Source organism: Schistocerca nitens, chromosome 4 (genome assembly GCF_023898315.1).
Source record: "Schistocerca nitens isolate TAMUIC-IGC-003100 chromosome 4, iqSchNite1.1, whole genome shotgun sequence".
Taxonomy (NCBI): domain Eukaryota; kingdom Metazoa; phylum Arthropoda; class Insecta; order Orthoptera; family Acrididae; genus Schistocerca; species Schistocerca nitens.
This window is the reverse complement of record NC_064617.1, coordinates 21000342-21026018: the sequence shown is the minus strand read 5'-3', so window position 1 is coordinate 21026018 and position 25677 is coordinate 21000342. Positions and strand designations below refer to the sequence as shown.

The 25677-nt window shown below is 43.4% G+C and overlaps 1 protein-coding gene across 1 annotated transcript; it reads right to left on the bottom strand.

Moving 5' to 3' along the window:
* Positions 1-18870: 18870 nt before the first annotated feature.
* On the bottom strand, positions 18871-19557 carry LOC126251378 (uncharacterized). The gene has a single exon (XM_049951762.1). The coding sequence runs from the start codon at positions 19555-19557 to the stop codon at positions 18871-18873; it is 687 nt and encodes a 228-aa protein (XP_049807719.1).
* Between the last annotated feature and the right edge of the window lie 6120 nt (positions 19558-25677).

Here is a 25677-nt window from a genome sequence, read left to right as displayed (position 1 = left end):
TCATTTACTCTCGTATTCCACTCGTAAATAGAGTGAGGGAGAAAAAGACTGACTATAAGCCTGAATATGAGCACTAATTTCTCGTATCGTCGTGGTCCAAACACAAAATGTATGTAGAATAATCCTGCAGTCACCTTTAAATGTCGGTTTTCAATAGTGTTCCTTGAAAACAACATCACATTGCCTCCAGGAATTCCCATTTGAGTTCTCGAAGCATCCGCTAAGTAATTTGGTGGGAGCCGATATACATGTCTCTACAGAGCTGTATTCTGAGGGAAACCTAGGTCTGCAGACTCATAGACATCTGCTGTGTGCGAGTCAGTACACAGGTGTTTTGCCATTGCTCACTGCATCAGCCTGTCCGAGATATTTCAAAAACACATCTCAGAACGTTTCGGTTTGCAGGAGTAATTGGGGGGGGGGGGGCATATTGTTCAACATCTTGGTATTTACCCCTGTGACATTTAAGTGCCCATTTGATAAGGATAGGAAAACTTCTGAGAGTCTGAAATCATTGACTGCTGTCCAGAATGGCGAGTGGTGGGTTGTTGGCTGGGAGTGGTACAACACCGACGTGAGGGCAGAGATTTGCAACCCACTGGTGGCAGTGGCAGTGGCAGTGGCAGCTGTTGACATCTGAAGCAGTGAGGGGGGGGGGGGGGGGGGGAAGTGTCGCAGTGGTGGAGACGAAAGTGAAACTTCCCACTACCCCCTAAACTTACAGGTCTGAGCAGGTTTAGTTTGCGAACAGTATACCAGAATTCTAAGTGACTTACTTCCACCAGTAACTGCGGAAAACCCATGACATCATCAGGTGGGTGGGGGCAATTAATTGGTCAGTTTAATTTATTTGCATAATTAATTTGACATCAATATGATATAAATTGTCCCAGTACCACCATTACCCTACCACTCGTAACGCTAACCAAAACAGGAGACATATTTGCTTGAACAAGAAATACACAAAAACTAATTACATTGCTCAGTTTAAAAATTGCCACAAAGCGCAATAACATTAAAAATCTCATTATTTGTAGTTTCACAGTTTGGTAGGTATAAAGTGTTGTTCTTGATGGAGATGTAAATACTCCTATATGTTGAATCGAGCAAAGATAATGGCATTAGTCCTGAGAAAGGCTCTGTACTGTGGCGCGTGAAGTGAGACGCTATATTCGTGATGTGACATTGTCATTAGTGGATATGTTGTACAAAACATACAGTGAAGCAACATCAACTATGTGGTTGAGAGAACTGAAAACGTCGACACATTCGCTACATAAAATCATTTTATTCCTCCTGAAATCCAGAAGGAAAAGCATATACAGTTTTATGCAAAAAGGAAGGAAACCTGAAAATCATACATCTGAACGACGAAATGATGGAGCCAAAACAAAAATGCAGAAGAATGCCTCAGTGAGTTATATGCTTGAATTTCGAGGAGTCCATTTGTATCTCCGACCCACGGTATGCTCACGAATATAAAATATACTGTCCACCAATGTCTTTGCACAGTGGGGGCTATTTTTGTGCAATGCGAAATGTTGCATGATACGGTGACGCACTTTGTCTGTTACTGGAGGGTACTGCGATGCAATAATCTTAGCTCTGTAACAGTTTATTGTTGTTCCTTCAGCGTGACTGCCTTCTGTAGGTAGCTGTGATAAGTGTTTGTGATACACTTTTTTTGATGATGACGAGAGGGCGTAGATGTAAGAATGCGAAACCGGTGTCGGCGAAGAGGCTGCTCCTATCGAACACCACCAATGAAACTGCCCATTCGAGCTTCTACACCGAAACGCACATCACCATGTCTTCACTACACGAGGTATCGGCGATAAGTCTGGAATTTATCCGGTGCTTTGGCACCTAATCATTTGTGAATAAAACCGTCCTGGTCGCTTTTAAAATTTCTTCATTTATTACGACATCCCGGCTAGTTCCGTCATCAGATACGAGAAAGGTTAAAGTTTGTAGAACAAGGTTCAATGTCAGCATTAAAACCTTATGCCTAATGAGTTGAGGCCCCAATTACACACGGCCATTAATGCTGACACTTTTGTGAGCGTTTCAATCACGAAGTATTCACAATGGTCGCTGATTCGTTCAGGAAATTCATCTCTTTTATTAATAAGATAATTATTTGATCAAAAGCTCTGCAACAGCACGCCTCCTGCCATTGGTGGACAGTTGCCAGCGATAAGATCTGATTCGCCGGTCCCTGTGCTAGTGGGTATTTAGCGTAGCTATCCGTGTTGGCATTGTAGCCAGTAGTTGTGCTATCACCATTGGGATACTAACCGTTATACCTAAGGACGAAATTACAAATGTTCTTAAGGAAGACCGTATTTATGTACGCGCAAGAGCTGCTGATGAAATAACCTTTCTTTCGGTCGGAGCAACCATTTAAGGAAAATAGCGTCGATCGATACAGCAGGATAAACGGTTGCACTCTTACTGTATCGTCAGAAAAATAAAATTATACAAAATCGCCTGGGCCTCTTGTAAGTGGTAATGTCATTCTGATTTTTGTGTGCCGTCGATGTGCACTTCAGAGAGAGAGCAAGTTATGTTACGGTTAAACAATCTTTGGTCTTATCGTGACACAGTCTTTGCCTCTGCGTAGTCCGATACATTCTTAGTTGAAGAGTGGGAGGTGATGGACGTATTTAGTACCGTAGTACTACGTGGACTTAAAGATTTAACAGCAAAGACGAATGTTGAGAAAGAAAGGAATGCAGGGCAGAGAAAACAGTTGGGATAAATATCACGTACATTCATATTTCGAACATAATGTTAAATATATCACTTTTTTGAGTTATAGTATCCTACTCTTCAGTTTATCTATATAGTTAGTATGCATTACCTCAGTTGATATATATGAGTTGTATTCCGAAATTCAACGATCTGTATACATTAACTGCAGTACGGGATGCAAATATAACGTCTGTCGACTTTTCCTCCTTCGCTAGCACTACTATCTTATTATTCAGTTTATCTATGTAGGTCATGTTTGGTACAACAGAAATCAACATGAAAGTTCGTCGTAGCACAAGACAACAGAGGGTGTTGAAAAATAACCAATACCAGTAGCGTACCATTAGTTTACATGAGGTAGCAGGAAATTGCGCGGATCCGGTATTATCAACTAGTTTAGCGAGCAATAATCAAACAGGACAAACGATAGATAATGAACACGTAAATTCTGAAGTTGTGTTGGTCTGGATGAGTCGCCACAGTCTAGCGAAAGCTTACAAAAAATGGTTCAAATGGCTCTGAGCACTATGGGACTTAACATCTGAGGTCATCAGTCCCCTAGAACTTAGAACTACTTAAACCTAAATAACCTATGGACACATCCATGTCCGAGGCAGGATTCGAGCCTGCGACCGTAGCGGTCGCGCGGTTCCAGATTAAAGCGCCTGGAACCACTCGGCCACTCCGGCCGGCGAAAGCTTACAAAACTCGCCACAGTCGTGAGAAAGTTTACAACAATAGTAACAGACAGATCAGAATTACGTTTTCCGTCCATGTCTTTTGAAGGAATAACCACAAACGTCACCTTCATTGAACAGTTATACAGAACCACACTGCGCGAATCCGACAAATTCCCTAGAAACAATTCGCCAGATGCTTAAAGAAATACAAGATGAAATGAGTAAGAAAATCGACGAAACACAGGAAGGCAACATAAAAACACAAAATGAGAGTAGGAAATCACAGGAAGAGAACAGAAAAATCACAGGAAGAAGTGAAATTGAAAATATAAAATTTATCAGGTGAGATTAGGGAAGAAGTTAAAAATGACCGTCAACCAACAATGAACAATTCTGCAACTAGAATACGTGACCTTGTAAACAGAACACGAAAACGTGAAAACAAATCAGCGTAATAACAAGAACGAATTGTTAGCTAAAATCAACACTATAGTTCCGATTGCGATAGCCACACAGATAAAAGAACATAACAAACATCTTAACAAAACGGTAAAAGAAATTAGTGAACAAGTGGAAACTTTGACACTAACTTCTGAAAAACAAAAATAAAAGTTAAGCACAATTAAAGAAAAAGTAAAAGAATATAAACCTGACAACGCAAACGGCAAATTTGTTGACCAGTACAGGAAGAGATTCAGATGACGTAATGCCAGTACAGTTTTCAGAAACAGCAAAATATCAGTCATTAATAAATTTTAAAGAAAACCAAGAGAAAATTAATTGAGGAAAAAGCGCTATAGGAACACTGTTAATGAGAAAATCGAGCGACTTGAAAGCAAGCTCGACCGCGACAATGCAAAAGACAAATTTGACCGTGTACGTTCATATTCAAAAAACTTTGTTGTCCATTCAAATTTATGGCGGTTAGGTGACTTTCCACAATAACAGTACCACACATCCACATACGACGATGAACCGCCGATGTAGTGCAATAGAGAACAATCTGGTTCACACAGAAATGGTAACTCTGACTACACTTTTAGACAGTACGTATGTTCAAAGTTTTCTAGAATTACGGTAACGGAATTCGCTCCCAAGCTTGGATTTATCAGTTTCTATATTTACCACCAACACCAAATTGGCCACTCGAACACAAATTAGAATTTCTCTGCGGTTATTTGGAAATGAACCGGCGGCAAGAATGCGCTGAATAGTGAGAGATTGCCGTAGTGTAAATGATTTCTGTCGGGCATTTTTATCAGCCTACTGGTCGCAGGCCACGCAAGATAGAGTAAAACATAGCATAATAATGTTACGGAACTTTGAACAGTCAGACTTCGCGAGCCAAGAAAAATACTTCGAAGACATGGTATTCAGGAATCAGTACTTATCAAACCCAATCAGTCCGTCAGTGCTAATTCACATTTGTTTAACAAAGTTACCTACACATTTGAGACATATAATTTTGACAGACGTAAAGATGATTTAGAGGCTTTTCAAACATTACTCCAGAAACTGGAATTGGACAGTGACAACGGTTTAACGAAAAGACACAGTAACAATCACAACAGGAAGTATGACTCGCATGACGCCTTTGTACCACGTGAAAACAAAAACTATGCGAACTCGCAAAACAAACAGAACTACAGAAACAATTACAGACGGGATAACCGACATCGCCCGTATGACGCACAATTCTCGCAGTTGAATAATGAATATTGTGATAGAACAAAGTAACGGACATCACAGGAGCTACGGTAATGACAATATAACAATCATACTAGTCACAGACAGTACCCTAACGTAGATGGTAATCGTACAAATTCTCGTGGATACACTTAGGTAGACCGAATTTGCAAAATACATGACACAACAACAGTTAACGCAAATAGCAACCAACACCACAGTATCAACATCATAATTCAAATGTTCAAATGTGTGTGAAATCTTATTGGACTTAACTGCTAAGGTCATCAGTCCCTAAGCTTACACACTGCTTAACCTAAATTTTCCTCGTTCTGTTTGGAAGTAGAACAGGGAGAGAAGATGCTAGTTGTGGTACGAGGTACCCTCCGCCACGCACCGTATGATGGATTGCGGAGTATGTGTGTAGATGTAGATGTAGATGCAGAAATTATCCTAAGGACAAACACACACACCCATGCCCTAAGGAGGACTCGAACCTCCGCCGGGACCAGCCGCACAGTCCATGACTGCAGCGCCCTAGACCGCTCGGCTAATCCCGCGCCGTATCATAATTCACAGTGGCAAGTTTCTGAAAGAGCAAGCCCAGCGCGACAACTAGAAATAGTTGAAGTTATATGACCAAATCTACGATATAATCAACGACGGGGAAACAATACAAGACAATGAGTCGCGACTCCGGCAGCAAGGAATGCTGTGGATCACACAAAACACGCCGCTGCCGAAACTTTGAAATCCGTGCGTTTTGAAGCCATTAGAGACATTTTACTCGAAGAGACTGAAGACAAAAAAAATTTGTAGAAATCCTATCATAAACATTTCAGTAGGCAGTATTACACTTTCCGCTGTCCTTGACTTTGATTGTCCATTTATGTAGTCAGTGGAACTGCATTCCACAGACGTATGACAACAGCAGATTGTCCAACTTTACGCACTACTAAAATACGAGGAGCTATTTCTGGAAAAAGTGTTGACGTGAACCATCAAATCTATTTAGAATTTTTGTGTCAAGGCTGCAAATTTTCGATGAAATTCTTGATTGTTTCTCTTTTGCCCACTGAAATAATATTAGGAGTAGATTTTCTAAACAAATATAAAGCTGTTCTGAATTTCAATGACGCCGAAGTAGGAATGGAAGGTAAGTCACTTTCATTAAAATTTCGAGACTGGATCTCGAAACAAGAAGAAGAAAGAAATTGTTTATGTTTTTTGACAAATATTTTTTGACAAATCCCATCCGAGTGCTTTCGTAATGACATAAGTTGTGCACATACCTGTTACGATGAAGTGGATCAGCAAATCAAGATACAGAGTCTCATATAGGAAAAATGTACAGAAACTGACAGTAAGGACCTTCTTGACATTCCATCGTTTTTACATATCGTGGATGAACTATTAAAGGTTTTCAATATATTCAAGAATCATAAAAGAAGGTTGTATACCTGGAAGAATCCTGGAGATACTAATAGGTATCAGATAGATTATATAATGGTAAGACAGAGATTTAGGAACCAGGTTTTAAATTGTAAGACATTTCCAGGGGCAGATGTGGATTCTGACCACAATCTATTGCTTATGAACTGCAGATTGAAACTGAAGAAACTCCAAAAAGGTGGGAATTTAAGGAGATGGGACCTGGATAAACTGAAAGAACCAGAGGTTGTAGAGAGTTTCAGGGAGAGCATAAGGGAACAATTGACAAGAATGGGGGAAATAAATACAGTAGAAGAAGAATGGGTAGCTCTGAGGGATGAAGTAGTGAAGGCAGCAGAGGATCAAGTAGGTAAAAAGACGAGGGCTAGTAGAAATCCTTGGGTAACAGAAGAAATATTGAATTTAATTGATGAAAGGAGAAAATATAAAAATGCAGTAAATGAAGCATGCAAAAGGGAATACAAACGTCTCAAAAATGAGATCGACAGAAAGTGCAAAATGGCTAAGCAGGGATGGCTAGAGGACAAATGTAAGGATGTAGAGGCTTGTCTCACTAGGGGTAAGATAGATACTGCCTACAGGAAAATTAAAGAGACCTTTGGAGAGAAGAAAACCACTTGTATGAATATCAACAGCTCAGATGGCAACCCAGTTCTAAGCAAAGAAGGGAAGGTAGAAAGGTGGAAGGTCTATATAGAGGGTCTATACAAGGGCGATGTACTTGAGGACAATATTATGGAAATGGAAGAGGATGTAGATGAAGATGAAATGGGAGATAAGATACTGCGTGAAGAGTTTGACAGAGCACTGAAAGACCTGAGTCGAAACAAGGCCCCGGGAGTAGACAACATTCCATTAGAACTACTGACAGCCTTGGGAGAGCCGGTCTTGACAAAACTATTCCATCTGGTGAGCAAAAAGTATGAGACAGGCGAAATACCCTCAGACTTCAAAAAGAATATAATAATTCCAATCCCAAAGAAAGCAGGTGTTGACAGATGTGAAAATTACCGAACTATCAGTTTAATAAGTGACGGCTGCAAAATACTAACGCGAATTCTTTACAGACGAATGGAAAAACTAGTAGAAACCGACCTCGAGGAAGATCAGTTTGGATTCCGTAGAAATGCTGGAACACGTGAGGCAATACTGATCTTACGACTTATCTTAGAAGACAGATTAAGGAAAGGCAAACCTACGTTTCTAACATTTGTAGACTTAGAGATAGCTTTTGATAATGTTGACTGGAATACTCTCTTTCAAATTCTGAAAGTGGCAGGGGTAAAATACAGGGAGCGAAAGGCTATATACAATTTGTACAGAAACCAGATGGCAATTATAAGAGTCGAGGGCACGAAAGGGAAGCAGTGGTTGGGAAGGGAGTGAGACAGGGTTGTAGCCTCTCCCCGATGTTATTCAATCTGTATAAGCAGTAAAGGAAACAAAAGAAAAATTCGGAGCAGGTATTAAAATTCATGGAGAAGAAATAAAAACTATGAGGTTCGCCGATGACATTGTAATTCTGTCAGAGACAGCAAATGACTTGGAAGAGCAGTTGAACGGAATGGACAGTGTCTTGAAAGGAGGATATAAGATGAACATCAACAAAAGCAAAACGAGGATAATGGAATGTAGTCAAATTAAATCGGGTGATGCTGAGGGGATTAGATTAGGAAATGAGACACTTAAAGTAGTAAAGGAGTTTTGCTATTTAGGGAGTAAAATAACTGATGATGGTCGAAGTAGAGAGGATATAAAATGTAGACTGGCAATGGCAAGGAAATCATTTCTGAAGAAGAGAAATTTGTTAACATCAAGTATAGATTTAAGTGTCAGGAAGTCGTTTCTGAAAGTATTTGTATGGAGTGTAGCCATGTATGGAAGTGAAACATGGACGATAATCAGTTTGGACAAGAAGAGAATAGAAGCTTTCGAAATGTGGTGCTACAGAAGAATGCTGAAGATAAGGTGGGTAGATCACGTAACTAATGAGGAGGTATTGAATAGGATTGGGGAGAAGAGAAGTTTGTGGCACAACTTGACTAGAAGAAGGGATCGGTTGGTAGGACATGTTTTGAGGCATCAAGGGATCACAAATTTAGCATTGGAGGGCAGCGTGGAGGGTAAAAATCGTAGAGGGAGACCAAGAGATGAATACACTAAGCAGTTCAGAAGGATGTAGGTTGCAGTAGTTACTGGGAGATGAAGAAGCTTGCACAGGATAGAGTAGCATGGAGAGCTGCATCAAACCAGTCTCAGGACTGAAGACCACAAGAACAACATATAAATTCTCGATCAAAGAGTGATCAGGGCCAGATAACTATTTTACTTCAGTTGTGTTCGGATCAGTTACAGTTCAGTTCAAATTAAGTTCTGTTTAGTCAAAGGTTAGCATACGAGCTTAAGTCGAATAACAATTTGTGGGGACATAGTTTTTGCACTTACACACAGGTGAGCAGCATAACGCACTGCACACCGATGTGTTTCCTGTTGCACTCTGCAGTTTCAATTTGCCAATGACGGTCGGTTGGATAGAAACTGGTGGCAGATAAACGCCATCTGATCACCAACTGTGGTGGTAAGCACATACGACTTTCATTATTGTCCATCATTGGCGAACGCTTCCTGGTAGTCCCATTATCAACCGATGTGATTTCAAACCAATGTCACTACAGACTTTCAAATTTTCGAGTTTTCCTGGTCTCAGCTAAAAGAACCTGAAACACTACTGTTTTTTGCAGCAAGGTGGAGTTGCGTGCCATAAGAGTTATCAGCCGTTGCCTCCTCTTCAGAAGAACGCACAATAAAAAGGGGCTCGTGGCCGCCTCGTTCGTTTAACCTCTCTTCTTGTGACGTATTTTGTTTCAAGAAAAAGTGTACGAGCTTATCCAAGTGAAAGAAAACATACGCCGGAGTACTGAGACTGTCTACGTAGCAGTTCCGCGTTATGTGGGTTTGAATATCATTCACCAGCATAAAAACGCAGGAGCACAGCCACCACTGTCCACAGTTGCAATTTTTAAGCTGCTGTAATTCTCCTTTCCAAAAATCCTACGTTACTGGAATGTTGATTTTTTCAGTACGATATTTGCAGTGTCTGTGTTGGGCAGAAGCGTAGGCCAAACGTTCCTCGGGCATAGATGCATGTCGAAGGAAACAGGCACTGCGGTGACTACAGCCGTTATGAAATGTATGAAATGTATTCGCCGTTCCGAATATGGATAACCATCAGCCGTATAATAGAATGACGATAGTGAAAATTTGTGCTGGACCGTGACTCCAACCCGGATTTCTCGATTATTGCGAGCGGTCGCCTTACCATTCTTATGTTTAAAGACGCTACCCCCTTTCTTTCCTGATTGTAAAGAAGAAAGATTTACTTTCCACCGCCACTTTTACCCTAAAAAAAACTAATATCTGTGCCACTTCATTTGCGGAGCTCCATCTGAGGGCGTCGTGGGACAACGTCATTTTCACTTGTGAGAAGGTGTTTTTCATCAGTAACGACGGTCCACGAATCGTTTACAGGCCGCAAAGGACTCGCCATCGACGCGAATATGTAACCACGACGAGAAGAAGTGCCCGGCTATCTGTTCCCGGCTGGGGTTGGATTTCTGCGAGAGGGGCGGGAATTCCTCACAGGATAGAAGGAACTCTGGACAGCGTGCAGTAAGCCCATTTATTGGAAAATGTTATGCTTCCGTCAGTGCGAATGCTGTACGCAGAAGGTGACGTCACACTGCAAGAGGACCATTCTCCCATTCACAAGTCTGCATTTGTTCAGCAGCGGCTCTCCACGATTGGCGCTAACGTCGTGGACTGGCCGCCACTGGCGGCTGATATGAACCCCATGGAAAACATGTGGGCTGAGGTCGCCAGAACATTAACAGAGAACTGGCCACGAAACCAACCAACGACTGCGGACCCTCTTTCGGACTGCGTCCTGGAAGCCTGGGAGGAAGTTGCTGCTTCAGGCTGTTACGTCCGACGGCTTATACATTCTATGCCAAGACGCATGATAGAATTACAAAATAATGAAGGATTCTGGATAAAATATTTGAGTCCTTAAAATGTTTTGTTATGTCTTCTTTTTCGTCATTTTTCCTCATTGGGAGCTAGTGGAAGATCGCGTGGCAACAGAAAAGATATAATATGGGTTAGTTTTCCTTTGAGTTGCCTTTTTAATTCAAGTCGGTTTCTTTTGAATATACAGTTTGTTAAATATTCTATTTTGATTTCATTTATGCCCTGTCTAGATACCTACAAACTAATCAGCGTAGATGGACTCTGTCACAGTAGTTTTGTTATTTCAAATACATCTCTCTCTTCCCCTCCATCCATGAATACACCCTCCGTCCTCCACACAATACGCAAACGATTTGATATTACGTTTACTCGTTGTTAATATCTCCTCTATTCTCTGTCTCTCTCTCTCTCTCTCTCTCTGTCTCTCTCTGACACTACAGCCGCAAGTGCCCTTCTATTCCATTCCCCCAAAACTTTATAAACAAATCTAGCGGTTTCCATTGACGCTACATTTTCTCTTTTAATTGCTGCTGTCTTTCTATCATTCCTCTCAACACCTATGAAACCGTATTCATTCATCTCCCCTTCCCTATAACCCATTCTTCGTTCTGAAAACAGTCCTTCTTTATCTCTCGGTCCTAAGATAAAACGAACTATGGCACACATCTAAGTAAGCAATACTTTGCAAGCATTTCACGCTTATATTTTGCGCTTCTGCACTTCTATCCATTCCCAGATCCCGCCCTCCTTCCTGTTACGCGTCCCTTGACATCTGCATCTACATCTAAATGAATACTCTGCAATTCACAATTATGTGCTTGGCAGGGGGTTCTGTGGTCTGATGGATTAATCTGGTATTGATATGTAAAACGTGCAGGTTCACATCTCACGTCAGGCGTAGATTTTCAACACACACAAGTAACTCTCCTTCACCCCTAGTAACGCCAAGTGCAGAACGCCAGTAAGCTCCGTAGTTCAATAACCGCAGCAAACTTCCTGGCAGATTAAAACCGTGAGCCCGACCGAGACTCGAACTCGGGACCTTTGCCTTTCGCGGGAAAGTGCTCTAGCACTTTTCCGCGAAAGGCAAAGGTCCCGAGTTCGAATCTCGGACGGGTTCACGGTTTTAATCTGCCAGGAAGTTTCATATCAGCGCACACTCCGCTGCAGAGTGAAAATCTCATTCTGGGAACCGCAGTAAAGATAACATCCCTTCGCTGCCGACTGGGGCAGAGCGGCATTCGTTTGAGCTGTGACAGATGGAGAAACCCCGGAAGGCAGAGACTCTGTCACCAGCAAGCCGTCGTAAACTAGAAAACTTATTTCGTTTAATGAACCAATGGCGATGTAAATTCACAAGGCTCTTACTTTATTTGAAACTGAGACGTTGAAAATCGTGGTGCTGGGCTGGGATTCGAATTCGATTTCACTCTGTTCCCCAAGATTGCGAACTCTTCTGGGCCTTCTCGAAAGGCACCTATCTGGTTCTGAATCCTGATCGGCACAAAATATTCATTATTTCATTGCAAGCCCTAGCATGTGCACTCCGAACTACAGGTGAAAAATAGTTGCATTTTCAACGTCTCTTCGTGCGTTGTCAACTGTAACGTGTCCACATGATTAGCTTTTTATCACAACATTACAAGATCAAACGTTTCCTTACATATTTTCAAGTTCCAAACATTCCTCTCCATCCTACTGGCGAAAACGGATTTGGGTTTGACGTTGTGTTCGTTGTGATCACCAACGACGATATGTTGTGGATACAACTTCTAGCCAGCAGAGTGTTTTCCATCACATCATTGAAAGTACAAACATGCCACGCCTAGCAATTATTGGAAAAGAATTTGATAGTTAAAGTGTCTTCATGACCACGTGTGCGGGGTTTGAATTCCATTCAGCACAGAACTTTTCGTCACCTGATGTCTAGCTAAACATGCGCCCATCTCGCTACTGGTGAACCAACAATAGCTATTTATCGTCTGTTCCTGGCTATAAAACGACGGTACTAGATGCTGGGTTCGAATCCCAGTCAGGCAAAAACAATTCTATCGTCATTTAAGGGTCCAACATCTCACTATTGGTGAAAATATTTGATATTTAACTTCTGATTTTACGTACTTCGTCAACAATCCGATTAGGTGCTGGGTTCGCATCCCTGTCACAAGCTTTACATGATGGCATTTCAGTTTGAAACATGAGCCTACCTTGTTCCTTGTGAATGACACCATATTAAACGTCGTTGGGGGTAGTTCCCAGCAAGGTAACCGTTATGACAGGATTCCCAGTTCAGTACAAACATTTTCGTCATTTATTTTCAGGATCTGAATTAATAACTCACACTGGTGCAAACGTCTATACTTCACGTCTCTTTATGCCTAGTGATCGGGGCTCAATAAGGCGCAAACACAGCTTAGCTTAGTTAGCAATGGCTATAGGTGCTGGGTTTGAATCCAGGTGCAGAACGACGACGTTGGTCATGCCATTTAAAGTTAAATTTGTGTACACGTAGCTGCTGATGTGTTACGAGAACAATGATATTACTGGTGATTCGCTGTTAATGTTGAGATTTCAGTAGAGTGCTTGTTGCCGTTAATTGCGTTTTTTTACTGGTTCGTCCAATATCCAGTTTTCAGAGCCACTCGCTGTTGAGCGACGTTCACGACATGGATGGAAAACCTTTTCGAGAGCGGAAAACTTTTGTCCAGTAGCCGTACAGCTTTGTAACTCCATGTATTGTCTCAAGTATTTAATTTTGACTAAGGATTGCTGTACGATATATGTAAAATAATCCGTTTTCTCAGAACTTTTGGAATGTCAGTTGTTGTAATTAAGGTTAGTTTATGAGTGTTATGGGGTGTCTCATCGCTGAGAACGTGTTTTCTAATATGTTTTGTGTGACGATATTAGTTGACGCTTAGAGTGACTGCCATAAAGACCTCTGGTCTCTTAGTAGTCTCTTGCGGTACCCATTGTGTGTAGTCAAACGACTGTACGCTACGGGGTTTTGGTGTTTAGAGGACCTGCAACACAAGTACATTATGTTGGTTCTATTCGGCAGTGACCCAGTTTTTTTGCAGTCAAGTGTACACCACGTCTAGCGATTTCCGTTCCATTCAGATAATGCCTTTGTGGTGCGCCGTTTTCTTTTTTCTTAGAGTGTACTTAATATACTGCACAGGTGGCGCTGGTGGTCAAATACCACAGTGCCACCGACGTTTTCTTTTTTCTTAGAGTGTACTTAATATACTGCACAGGTGGCGCTGGTGGTCAAATACCACAGTGCCACCTGCAGGCTTGGTTAGCATCTAGACTGATGTTCAAGCGTGCGTTCCTCACGTTGTTTCCATATCTTTTTCAGCCCCCGTATCTCACGTGCATTACCCACTGAAGACGTCGTATCGGCTGAAGTATAATTTTCCAACTTCGTTTCTAATCTCAGAAAAGTCAGTTTGGAGTCGTTTGTTCCTGTGTTCGTAATTTTGACTCTTAAGGTGAAGGACACAGCGCACAGGTATGGCCACCGCTTCACTATTTTGTATCTGAGTGTTACAAGATGGTTTGTCCCTACACAAGGAATGTGTGTGTGTGTGTGTGTGTGTGTGTGTTTGTGTGTGTGTGTGTTATGAAACGTGTATACACACACATCGTTTCATAACATAGTGAGAAAACATACAAAAATATTTTTTTTTCCTTTTAGTATTGCACAGTAACTAACTCCTTCGTTTCCCAAGAGAGTAAAGAAATGCACGTCACATAAACTGATTCCTAATGTAAGATGTTTTCAAAGTATTGCCACCTGGCGACAGGAGGCTGTTTCACGGAAAGTCAGTGTGCAGACGTCCCTGCACCGCGGCATCGTTTTTGATGTGGATAAGAATCGGTCTGAACCCTATTACAGCAGCCTTCACAGTATTCGGGTCAACCTGTTTAATAAAACCCAGAATGGGTAATGCCATACGGCTAGAAAAAGAAAGTCGAGCTAGAGTCCACGTCATAGAAGCGACAATGAAACGAACCAAACACATAAGATCGTAATCTGTAACTGTCGTGTGTGTGTGTGTGTGTGTGTGTGTGTCGAACTGTAAAATGTGTCCGTGTTTCTATCAGTATTGCGGGTGACGGTCGTCAGGGCCGCGGCGTGTGCTGCTAGTTCACAGTCGCTCTGAACAATGAACGACGTAGCCAACCTGCGCGGCGACCCCTGACGGGGTAAGAAGCGACACCGGCGTGAAGGACACGTGTCGGGGAGTGCACGGTGTGCAGGCTCGCGGCCGGTCTGTTGACGCCGCGCAGCACGCCGCGCTGTGTGTGTGTGTGTGTGTGTGTGTGTGTGTGTGTGTATCCCGTCCGATGCTGCTCGCCTGCGAGGCCCGTGGCGGTGGCGGTGGCGGTGGCGGTTGCCAGTAATGCCCGCCCACGTACTGAGGCCGAAATCGGCTCGCGAGCGATGCGGCCGCCGCAGCGCGCCGTTCACGAGGATTTATGGAACTGGCTGCTGTGCACGGTATCAGTAAAACCGACATCTAAAATGGAAACCGAGTATGTTCTTTAGACAGGATTTGTCTCTTCTTCTCTCAGGGACCGTATTGTAATGGGCCTCACTGTTTTTTGTTTTTGTTTTTTTTCTTTAACTGATTTGTGCCTGATTTTATTCTGACAAGCTCAGTAATGTACGTCAATACCGTAAATGTAAATGCGATTCAAAAAGTACTTGAAGTGAAGCGCAGCTGAACAGCAAGAAACTCTTTAGCACCCAATCCCCGCAACGATAGAAAGAGGACGTGTTGCTAGGCCGTCGCTCAGAACGTATTGTTACATGTAATGAAAATTGATATTTTAGTGATAAAACCGAGTGAAGTATATGTGTAAGAGTAGCCAAACATTTTCTGGAAGTGAAGAATAGAAATGTCTTGTTTTTGGAAAAGGAGGTGAACATTGTCGTCGCCGTCTATCAATCGACAGAATTTATGGTGCTGAACTCCACTGTCCAATTTTGATGAAGCAGGACGTTTAGTTTGAAGGAAGTTTGTGAGTCAAGCAATCTCCTTTTCTCACGAAAAGCAGATTGCTGTTTGATCTTTCTTACTTACAACAGTGGTCCCTTAGGTACGAAAAGCTACGAAAACTTGAGCTCAAAGCTATCCGCAATACGGCCAAGTAACTAACCTTTAAACCTTAAAGAACAATAACTTCCTCCAAATTGCAATACGTCAACAACTGGTGCAGAAGCTGATCATTCAAGAAGGCAGCAACCAAAATTCAGGCACCAGTTACGACTTAAAGTCAAAATCTCAAACAAAAATCTATCTCTCTTTCTCCAAACACATATATAAATATCGATATTATTATTTTAAAAAATCATTTTACAATATCACACAATGTGTTTCTTTAAAATTACACTGTGGGCTGAGTACCTCACTCGCTAAAAAGGGAACCCTTATATGACCACTTTATTGTCCGTCTCTCTGGCTATACGTATGTCCGTATTTATCAAGAACGGGTAGAGGTATCAAGCTGAAATTTATGTGAAATACTACGGTATACAGGCAATTGGCGGTGTAAATAAAGTTAAATTTCCAAGTCAATGGATCATATTTGTCAAATGTTCTGATACTAGCAAACTCACTCCTCAGAAGTTGCAGGTGAACTCTTTCTACAACACTCGGTTCTGGTGGTCCTGTGGTAAAGCGCGCATCTGAGAACCGAATCTCGGGCGGCCACTGACTTTACTGACTTTCCCACATCAGTTTTAACGTAGCCTTCACCTCTCAGAGACTTGAGGCGTCGACAGAAACAACACGTGGTTCGGTTTGCACGTTGTACTGTGGATCGCCTTTCGCCGTTCCGAGAACTGGGGCGCTTGTCCGGGACCGCGCTGCTGCTACGGTCGCAGGTTCGAATCCTGCCTCGGCCACGGATGTGTGTGATGTCCTTAGGCTAGTTAGCTTTAAGTAGTTGTCGGTCTAGGGGACTGATGACCTCAGATGTTAAGTGCCGTAGTGCTCAGAGCCATTTGAACCATTTGAGAACTGGGGCAGGTTACGGACACGCAATTGGCCAAGTGGCGTCCAGTAGAAAGACTTGCAGCAGGTCGTTATTACTGCTATAAGTGCACGTGATTAAGTCTGCACGGACCCTCGGAGTGCGAGTCGTACTCGCACTCTGTCTGTAGGATCTTTATTGCAGGTCGTTCGACACACACGTCACAGTACATCACATAATTAGATTCTTCATCTATATCTACGTATATAGCCTGCAAATCACTGTGAAGTGCATGGGAGAAAATACTTCCCACACTACAGGCTATTACGGTGTATTGTCGTTCTAAGTGGATGTAGAGGGTAGTGCGAATGAGCCCGTATGTCCCTGTGCGTGCTGTAAATACTCTTATCTTCATCGTCCACACGCGAGCATTACCACGACTTTGTGCTGTACTTCCCATGTAATGCAGACTCTTGAAACCTGGTAAGTAGGCTTTTGCGGTATGACTGGCACGTATGTCGAAGGCTCTGTGAGATCAGCATTTCCGTGACGCCGTCCAGAGGATAAAGCAAGTCTCTGTCTACTAGTGGTGCCCTGGTTTCCATACGTTCAACATCCCTTGTTAGTCTTTCTTTTATATGGCTCCCAGATACCTGAGTAATCTTCTAGAATAAGCTGCACGAGAGTTTTATAAGCAAATTAGCAACAGAAAATGTTTAACATAAAATAATGCCCAGTATAGAATAAAGTAAAATCGTTTTAAACCCACCAGCAACTAAAAAACGACGCTACACGGCACATATGTGTTCCTCTTTTGCGGATGGTCCAGATGTCACGGCAGTGTAGAAACGGCTTACAAGCTGACGACAGAGCAATCTGATTTTTGTAATTTTTTTTTTTATTTATGATACGCGAAGTCCAGAAATTAAATGTTAATCGCTCAGAGCAGTTCGGTGCAAACCTCAAAAATTCTCGAGAAAATGGACTTCGAAGTTCTCCAAGTATTTTTAAATCCCCGAAAACAAGGACAAATCCTTGCCAGATCGCGTGGCTCGCGAATGCTCGCCCACCACCTGGGCAGCAAGAATTGATTCGCAGCCGATGCAAATTTTCAAACAAAGGACAATGTTGTTCTACGAGCATTTCGGTGAAGTGTGAAGAACGTCGGTAGCACTAATCACTGTTGGGAGTCTTTATGCGGGCATTGTTTGTCCTCATTTTGATCTCTTCGAATACCCGTAATATTTAAATATAAAATTCATGAAATGTATTCTAATTAACATACAGATGACTGTCGTTTTTATGAAAATGCACGTCTTTTTATTTCTAAATACACTTCAGCTCATAAAAATGCGGTTTTCATTGCAAATATAAATTCTTAATCACCAACATTCCACGAGATCTTCTCAGACCACGCGCCATTGTTTAAAATCAACGTCGATTTTATCGAGAATGTTTTACTGCTGCATTGAACTACTTCCGGATGTTTATATTTGAGTTCTCAACTTGTCGTATCACAAAAATAAAATAATTACAATAATCTGAACGCCGTGCGGTGTTCTCGTTAGTCTTGCAGTCCCTTGTCGTGCATCCTGTTATGAGTAATTTCGCTGTATGTAATATGTTCAGCAAACTACGACTGTTTCGTGCTTCGGTACTATTCGAGTCCTCGTTTGCCCTCGTGGGCTGCCTCTGCTCTCATTCTATGACAAAATTCACATAGTAATAGAACCTCAGTGTGGAAGCAATACATTACGTACTAGTAACATTTTCATTTAAATTTACACGCACCTTTTGCAAGAAATCGCGAAGGAAAGTTACGGAAGTGTCTACTGAGGATCGCAGTTGGGGACCCTCTAGAAACAAAACGAAAATTCTGAAGAACCTCGCTGCGTAATATCTACCGTAATCGGAGAAGCTAACACCACGAACTCAGGTGTCCGGACTCGTTACTCAGTCACAAATTTGTGAGCGGTGTGCTTCGCAACTGTAAATAAATATGTCGGTAGGGAGCGTCACCAGCAAAGCGGCGAACCGATCCGAACCTCGCGTTTAAACGATCAGACTGCGATATTACGCCGATATGTTGGAACAAAAAAATGGCTCTGAGCACTATGGGACTCAACAGCTATGGTCATCAGTCCCCTAGAACTTAGAACTACTTAAACCTAACTAACCTAAGGACATCACACACACCCATGCCCGAGGCAGAATTGGAACCTGCGACCGTAGCGGTCGCGCGGTTCCAGACTGAAGCGCCTAGAACCGCTCGACCACCACGGCCGGCCTATGTCGGAACACGGCACGAACCCGCGTCCTTCAGTAGGTCTGACAGATCGGCGACGACGACACGTACACAGACGGCGGTGGGCGGTGGGCGGCGCCTACCTTTGGAGGTGAGGCTGAAGGAGCGCAGGCGGTACGACTCGTCGTCCTCGCCCTCGAGCGGCCCGCCCAGCGCGTCGGGCACGTCCAGGTAGGCGGCAGACTTGCGCGGCGGCGGCTGCTGCACGTGGCCGTGGCCGTGGCCGTGGCCGTGAGCGTGGTGCACGGAGCGCCGGCTGGAGCCGCGCCTGCGGAAGCCGGGCGACGCCTCGGGGGTGGCGGCGGCGGGCAGCCCCAGCCCCGGCGCCGGGGGCGGCGTGCCCTCCGCCCCGTGTCCGGCGAGGCGCGGCTCGCTCACGCCGCCCCGCATGCCCTCGCCGCCGCCCCCGGCCGCCCCCGCGGCCGCTCGCCGTCGCACGGACTTGCCGCCGGTGAGGCGCGCGCTCTGCGACCGGGCCGCGGGCCGGCGCCGCCTCCCGGCCACCGGGGTCCCGCCGCCACCCCCACTGCCGCTGCCTCCGCCCCCGCCGGCGGCCGCGGCTGCGGCGGCGGCGGCCACGGCCTCCATGCTGGAGAAGCCGGGCGCGCAGATGGAGGCGGAGCGGCCCTTGGACATGGCCACGGTGAGCGCGCCGTCGTCGGTCGGCATGTCGCGGGTCGCGGGTCGCGGGCGGCGGGTCGCGCGCTGCGGGCGGGCGCGCACTGCGCTGCCCGGGCCCGGCCCCGCCCGCCTCGGCCGCCCTCGGCTGCGCTCGGCCGCCCTCGGCTGCACTCGGCCCGCGTCGCACTCGCCGTCGCCGCCGCCGTCGCCGACCACGTGCCGGCGCCGCCGCAGCCGTCCGTGTAGGGCCCCACGCTAGGGGCGGCGGTTACTGCTCAAATAATCGGTTTTCGGTTATGTCGGTACGCAAGCACGACCACACATTCCGGAACCGGCGAAGCAACTAACACACCGAGTGCTCGTGTAACAGAAAGGATCAACACGTAAGGACCCAAACCAACAACACGTGACACTGCATGGGACAACACAGCGACAAACAACACGACAGGCAGTCACAATCGTAAAACAAACAAAGCACCGACGCCAGCAGTGACACCACGTACTAAGACTCTGGTAGCAAGGTAACGGCTCTAGGCAGGATAAGGTGCAAAGTTCTTTAATTCAGAGGCTCATCCTCCCCAAAGACACATTGTATATTGAAAATGAACTGATATGATCGTATGGCATTGTTGGCCGCGAGGCCCCATGCGGGGAAGTTCGGCCGCCGTATCGCAAGTCCTTTTTAGTTGACGACACTTCGGCGACTTGCGAGACAATGATGATGAAGAACACACAACACCCAGTCATCACGAGGCAGAAAAAAATTCCTGACCCCGCCGGGAATCGAACCCGGGACCCCGTGCGCCGGAGACGACAACGCTACCGCAAGACCATGAGCTGCGAACACATTCTATATTGTTTATATTGTACTATACCGAGGCAGCAAAGTGTTATTCGTCTTATTCTGTCCAGACAGAAGAATATTCTCTATTGTGTATAGCTGCAATCAAAATATTTAATGTACCAAATGTATTTTCTGTATAAACCATGTAATGTTTTGTATTAAGTTATTTAAGGAATACTCCACTCAATTACCAATGAACTACACTCCGTTTCCACTAATAAATTTACAACCGTAAGTTTATTCTTCAAATAAAGCTAAAACACATGTAGTCCATCTATCAAATGCTCAGTCTGTATATAATATGTATAACACCATATGTGTATGTATCTAAGGTATCACACAGAATATACCGCACCTACCAACAATTAGACAAACAAATCTAGTATCCTTACACGCAGCACTCGAGGTAATATATCAATACGCACAAACGCAACAAACCTCCATAAACACACACTGTTACAGATGAGACTATCTCGAGGTTCTACCTACATATTCTCACCTGCAATAGGTAGAAATAGGCTATTATCAACCAACAAGCTAGTTAACTTATATTACAATCTAAACGTACCATGTCACTTCCCTCTACATTTTTCAACGTATTTTCACCACACTTATTGTATCGTGTCTCTGTCTCATTTTATGTTTGCATTATACACTATAAATTATATTCTCCTCAACTAGTAAGAAAAGAATTATACAGAACCACTTTAACAATCGTAAAGACTTAAATTCTCTGTAACCTTAGACGTTTTCTTGTACATTATTTCCTTTCTATGATCTAAAATAGCCTTGTTGTTCTTGTTGTTGTTGTGGTCTTCAGTCCTCAGACTGGTTTGATGCAGCCCTCCATGCTACTCTATCCTGTGCAAGCTTCTTCATCACCCAGTACCTACTGCAAAATACATCCTTCTGAATCTGCTTAGTGTAGTCATCTCTTGGTCGCCCTCTACGATTTTTACCCTCCAAGATGCCCTCCAACACTAAATTTGCGATCCCTTGATGCCTCAGAACATGTCCTACCAACCGATCTCTTCTTCTAGTCAAGTTGTGCCACAAACTTCTCTTCAAACCAATCCTATTCAATACCTCCTCATCAGTTAAAGGATCTACCCATCTAATCTTCAGCATTCTTCTGTAGCACCACATTTCGAAAGCTTCTATTCTCTTCTTGTCCAAACTATCGTCCATCTTTCACTTCCATACATGGCCACACTCCATACAAATACTTTCAGAAACGACTTCCTGACACTTAAATCTATACTCGATGTTGGCAAATTTCTCTTCTTCAGAAACGCTTTCCTTGCCATTGCCAGTCTACATTTTATATCCTCTCTACTCAGACCATCATCGGTTATTTTGCTCCCCAAATAGCAAAACTCCTTTACTTCTTCAAGTGTCTCATTTCCTAATCTAAATCTCTCAGCATCAGCCGACTTAATTCGATTACATTCCATTATCCTCGTTTTGCTTTTGTTGATGTTCATCTTATATCCTCCTTCCAAGACACTGTCCATTCCGTTCAACTGCTCTTCCAAGTCCTTTGCTGTCTCTCACAGAATTACAGTGTCATCGGCGAACCTCAAAGTTTTTATTTCTTCTCCATAGGTTCTAATACCTACTCCGAATTTTTCTTTTGTTTCCTTCATTGCTTGCTCAATATACAGATTGAATAAATCCGGGGAGAGGTTGCAACCCTGTCTCACTCCCTTCCCAACCACTGCTTCCTTTTCATGCCCCTCAACCCTTATAACTGCCATTTGTTTTCTATACAAATTGTAGACAGCCTTTCGCTCCCTGTATTTTACCCCTGCCACCTTCAGAATTTGAAAGAGAGTATTCCAGTCAACATTGTCAAAAGCTTTCTCTAAGTCTACAAATGCTAGAAACGTAGGTTTGCCTTTCCTTAATCTAGCTTCTAAGATAAGTCGTAGGGTCAGTATTGCCCCACGTGTTCCAACATTTCTACGGAATCCAAACTGATCTTCCCCGAGGTCGGCTTCTACCAGTTTTTCCATTCGTCTGTAAAGAATTCGCATTAGTATTTTGCAGCCGTGACTTATGAAACTGATAGTTCGATAATTTTCACATCTGTCAATACCTGCTTTCTTTGGGATTGGAATTCTTATATTCTTCTTGAAGTCTGTGGGTATTTCGCTTGTCTCATACATCTTGCTCACCAGATGGAAGAGTTTTGTCAGGACTGGCTCTCCCAAGGCCATCAGTAGTTCTAATGGAATGTTATCTACTCCCGGGGCCTTGTTTCGAATCAGGTAATTCAGTGCTCTGTCAAACTCTTCACGCAGTATCATATCTCCCATTTCATCTTCATCTACATCCTCTTCCATTTCCATAATATTGTCCTCAAGTAGGTCGCCCTTGTATAGACCTTCTATATACTCCTTCCACCTTTCTGCTTTCCCTTCTTTGCTTAGAACTGGGTTTCCATCTGAGCTGTTGATATTCATACAAGTGGTTCTCTTTTCTCCAAAGGTCTCTTTAATTTTCCTGTAGGCAGTATCTATCTTACCCTAGTGAGATAAGCCTCTACATCCTTACATTTGTCCTCTAGCCATCCCTGCTTAGCCATTTTGCACCTCCTGTCAATCTCATTTTTGAGACGTTTGTATTCCTTTTTGCCTGCTTCATTTACTTCATTTTTATATTTTCTCCTTTCATCAATTAAATTCAATATTTCTTCTGTTACCCAAGGATTTCTGCTAGCCCTCGTCTTTTTACATACTTGATCCTCTGCTGCCTTCACTATTTCATCCCTCAAAGCTACCCATTCTTCTTCTACTGTATTTATTTCCCCCATTCCTGTCAATTGTTCCCTTATGATCTCCCTGAAACCCTGTACAACCTCTGGTTCTTTCAGTTTATCCAGGTACCATCTCCTTAAATTCTCACCTTTTTGCAGTTTCTTCAGTTTTACTCTACAGTTCATAACCAATAGATTGTGGTCAGAGTCCACATCTGCCCCTGGAAATGTCTTACAGTTTAAAACCTGGTTCCTAAATCTCTGTCTTACCATTATATAATCTACCTGAAACCTGTCAGTATCTCCAGGCTTCTTCTTTGTATACAACCTTCTTTCATGATTCTTGAACCAAGTGTTAGCTATGATTAAAGTTATGCTCCGTGCAAAATTCTACCAGGCGGCTTCCTCTTTCATTTCTTACCCCCAATCCATATTCACCTACTACGTTTCCTTCTCTTCGTAGTACCGAATTCCAGTCACCCATGACTATTAAATTTTTGTCTCCCTTCACTATCTGAATAATTTATTTCATCATACATTTCTTCAATTTCTTCGTCATCTGCAGAGCTAGTTGGCATATAAACTTGTACTACTGTAGTAGGCGTGGGCTTCGTGTCTATCTTGGCCACAATAATGCGTTCACTATGCTGTTTGTGGTAGCTTACCCGCACTCCTATTTTTGTATTCATTATTAAACCTACTCCTGCATTACCCCTATTTGATTTTGTATTTATTACCCTGTATTCACCTGACCAAAAGTCTTGTTCCTCCTGCCACCGAACTTCACTAATTCCCACTATATCTAACTTTAACCTATCCATTTCCCTTTTTAAATTTTCTAACCTATCTGCCCGATTAAGGGACCTGATATTCCACGCTCCGATCCGTAGAACGCCAGTTTCCTTTCTCCTGATAACGGCGTCCTCCTGAGTAGTCCCCGCCCGGAGATCCGAATGGGGGACTATTTTATCTCCGGAATAGCCTTAACAGCCGCATACCAATCAGGCTGTAAGAATAAGATGTCTTTGCTATTACATTTCGAGCATCCGATCCACCTGAAATGTCGAGGCTGTGTGTTATTCTGTACTAAATAGTTCAAATGGTTCTGAGCACTATGGGACTTAACATCTGAGGCCATCAGTCCCCTAGAACTTAGAACTACTTAAACCTAACCAACCTAAGGCCATCACACACATCCATACCCGAGGCAGGATTCGAACCTGGGACCGTAGCGGTCGCGCGGTTCCAGACTGGAGCGCCTACTGTACTGTTAATGAAATAAACAAAAAGTAACATGTGGCTTTTTTCACGTCAATTTAACCTGATCGTGAAGGCTAGTCAAAAAAAAAGTTTCTAAAGTAACCGATTTTCGAATTTTTGTTCCTATTATTTCCTGTAAAAAACGTAGAATTCGATAAAAATTGAAAATATTTGACCCTCTCAGTTTTATGAGATGGAATCAGACTATTAAATTAAATGCACAAATAAAAGAAAACTTAGCCCATCCACCATTCGCTATTTTTGACGAAAAGCCATAAGTAGCTGAGTACTACAGAAAATGACCAGTATGCTATTGATTCTAATTTCTCAAAACCTTACTCTTAAATCATATTGTAATCGGGGATCATACCACAAGTTGGGAATTACGAATCGTCAGTCCTAAAGGTGAAAACGAGGTAGAAGAACCAAGTTTTTCATATTGATTTGTCCGTTTTCTAGGGCCACAAGCAGATAAAGGCATATTACGTAGATACGGGCTCCAGATCAGCTGCTTGCTGTTTTTATTGTGTTCAAAATGGTTCAAATGGCTCTGAGCACTATGGGACTTAACATCTATGGTCATCAGTCCCCTAGAACTTAGAACTACTTAAACCTAACTAACCTAAGGACATCACACAACACCCAGCCATCACGAGGCAGAGAAAATCCCTGACCCCGCCGGGAATCGAACCCGGGAACCCGGGCGTGGGAAGCGAGAACGCTACCGCACGACCACGAGATGCGGGCTTTTATTGTGTACTGTGAATGAATTGTTGACAAGGTTTTAACTTATTACTGTTACCGTATTTCCTTTCTGTTTTATCATTTCATAGAAATGGCAGAGAAATTTTAAATCTTTTAAAGCGAATGAAGCATTTTACTTCATTGCTAAGTCACTTCGTGAAAATATACCCAGACTAGGGTTGGTGCCTATCTGCAATACAACGGATGTCCGACGACAATAGCGAGGAATTACTGCCCCCAACACCACGTTGGGGGAAGGCTTTCACACCGACCGACGGGGTAGCGCAGTGGTAGCCCCCTGGACTCGTATTCGGGAGGACAACGGTTCAAACCTGTGTCCAGCATCCTGATTTAGGTTTTCTGTGATTTCCCTAAATCGCTTAAGGTCAATGCTGGGAAGATTTCTTCGAAAGGATGTGTGTTCCGTCTCTGATGACCTCGTCGTCGAATGGAAGGATGTGTGTTCCGTCTCTGATGACCTCGTCGTCGAATGGACGTTAAACACTAATCTCCTCCTCCTTTTCACACACTGTTCACGCAGGATTCGGTGGCCGACGCACAG

What these genes read in the sequence shown, in the direction of transcription:
- LOC126251378 (XM_049951762.1), bottom strand. Translation starts at nt 19,557, where the DNA reads ATGCCGACCGACGACGGCGCGCTCACCGTGGCCATGTCCAAGGGCCGC.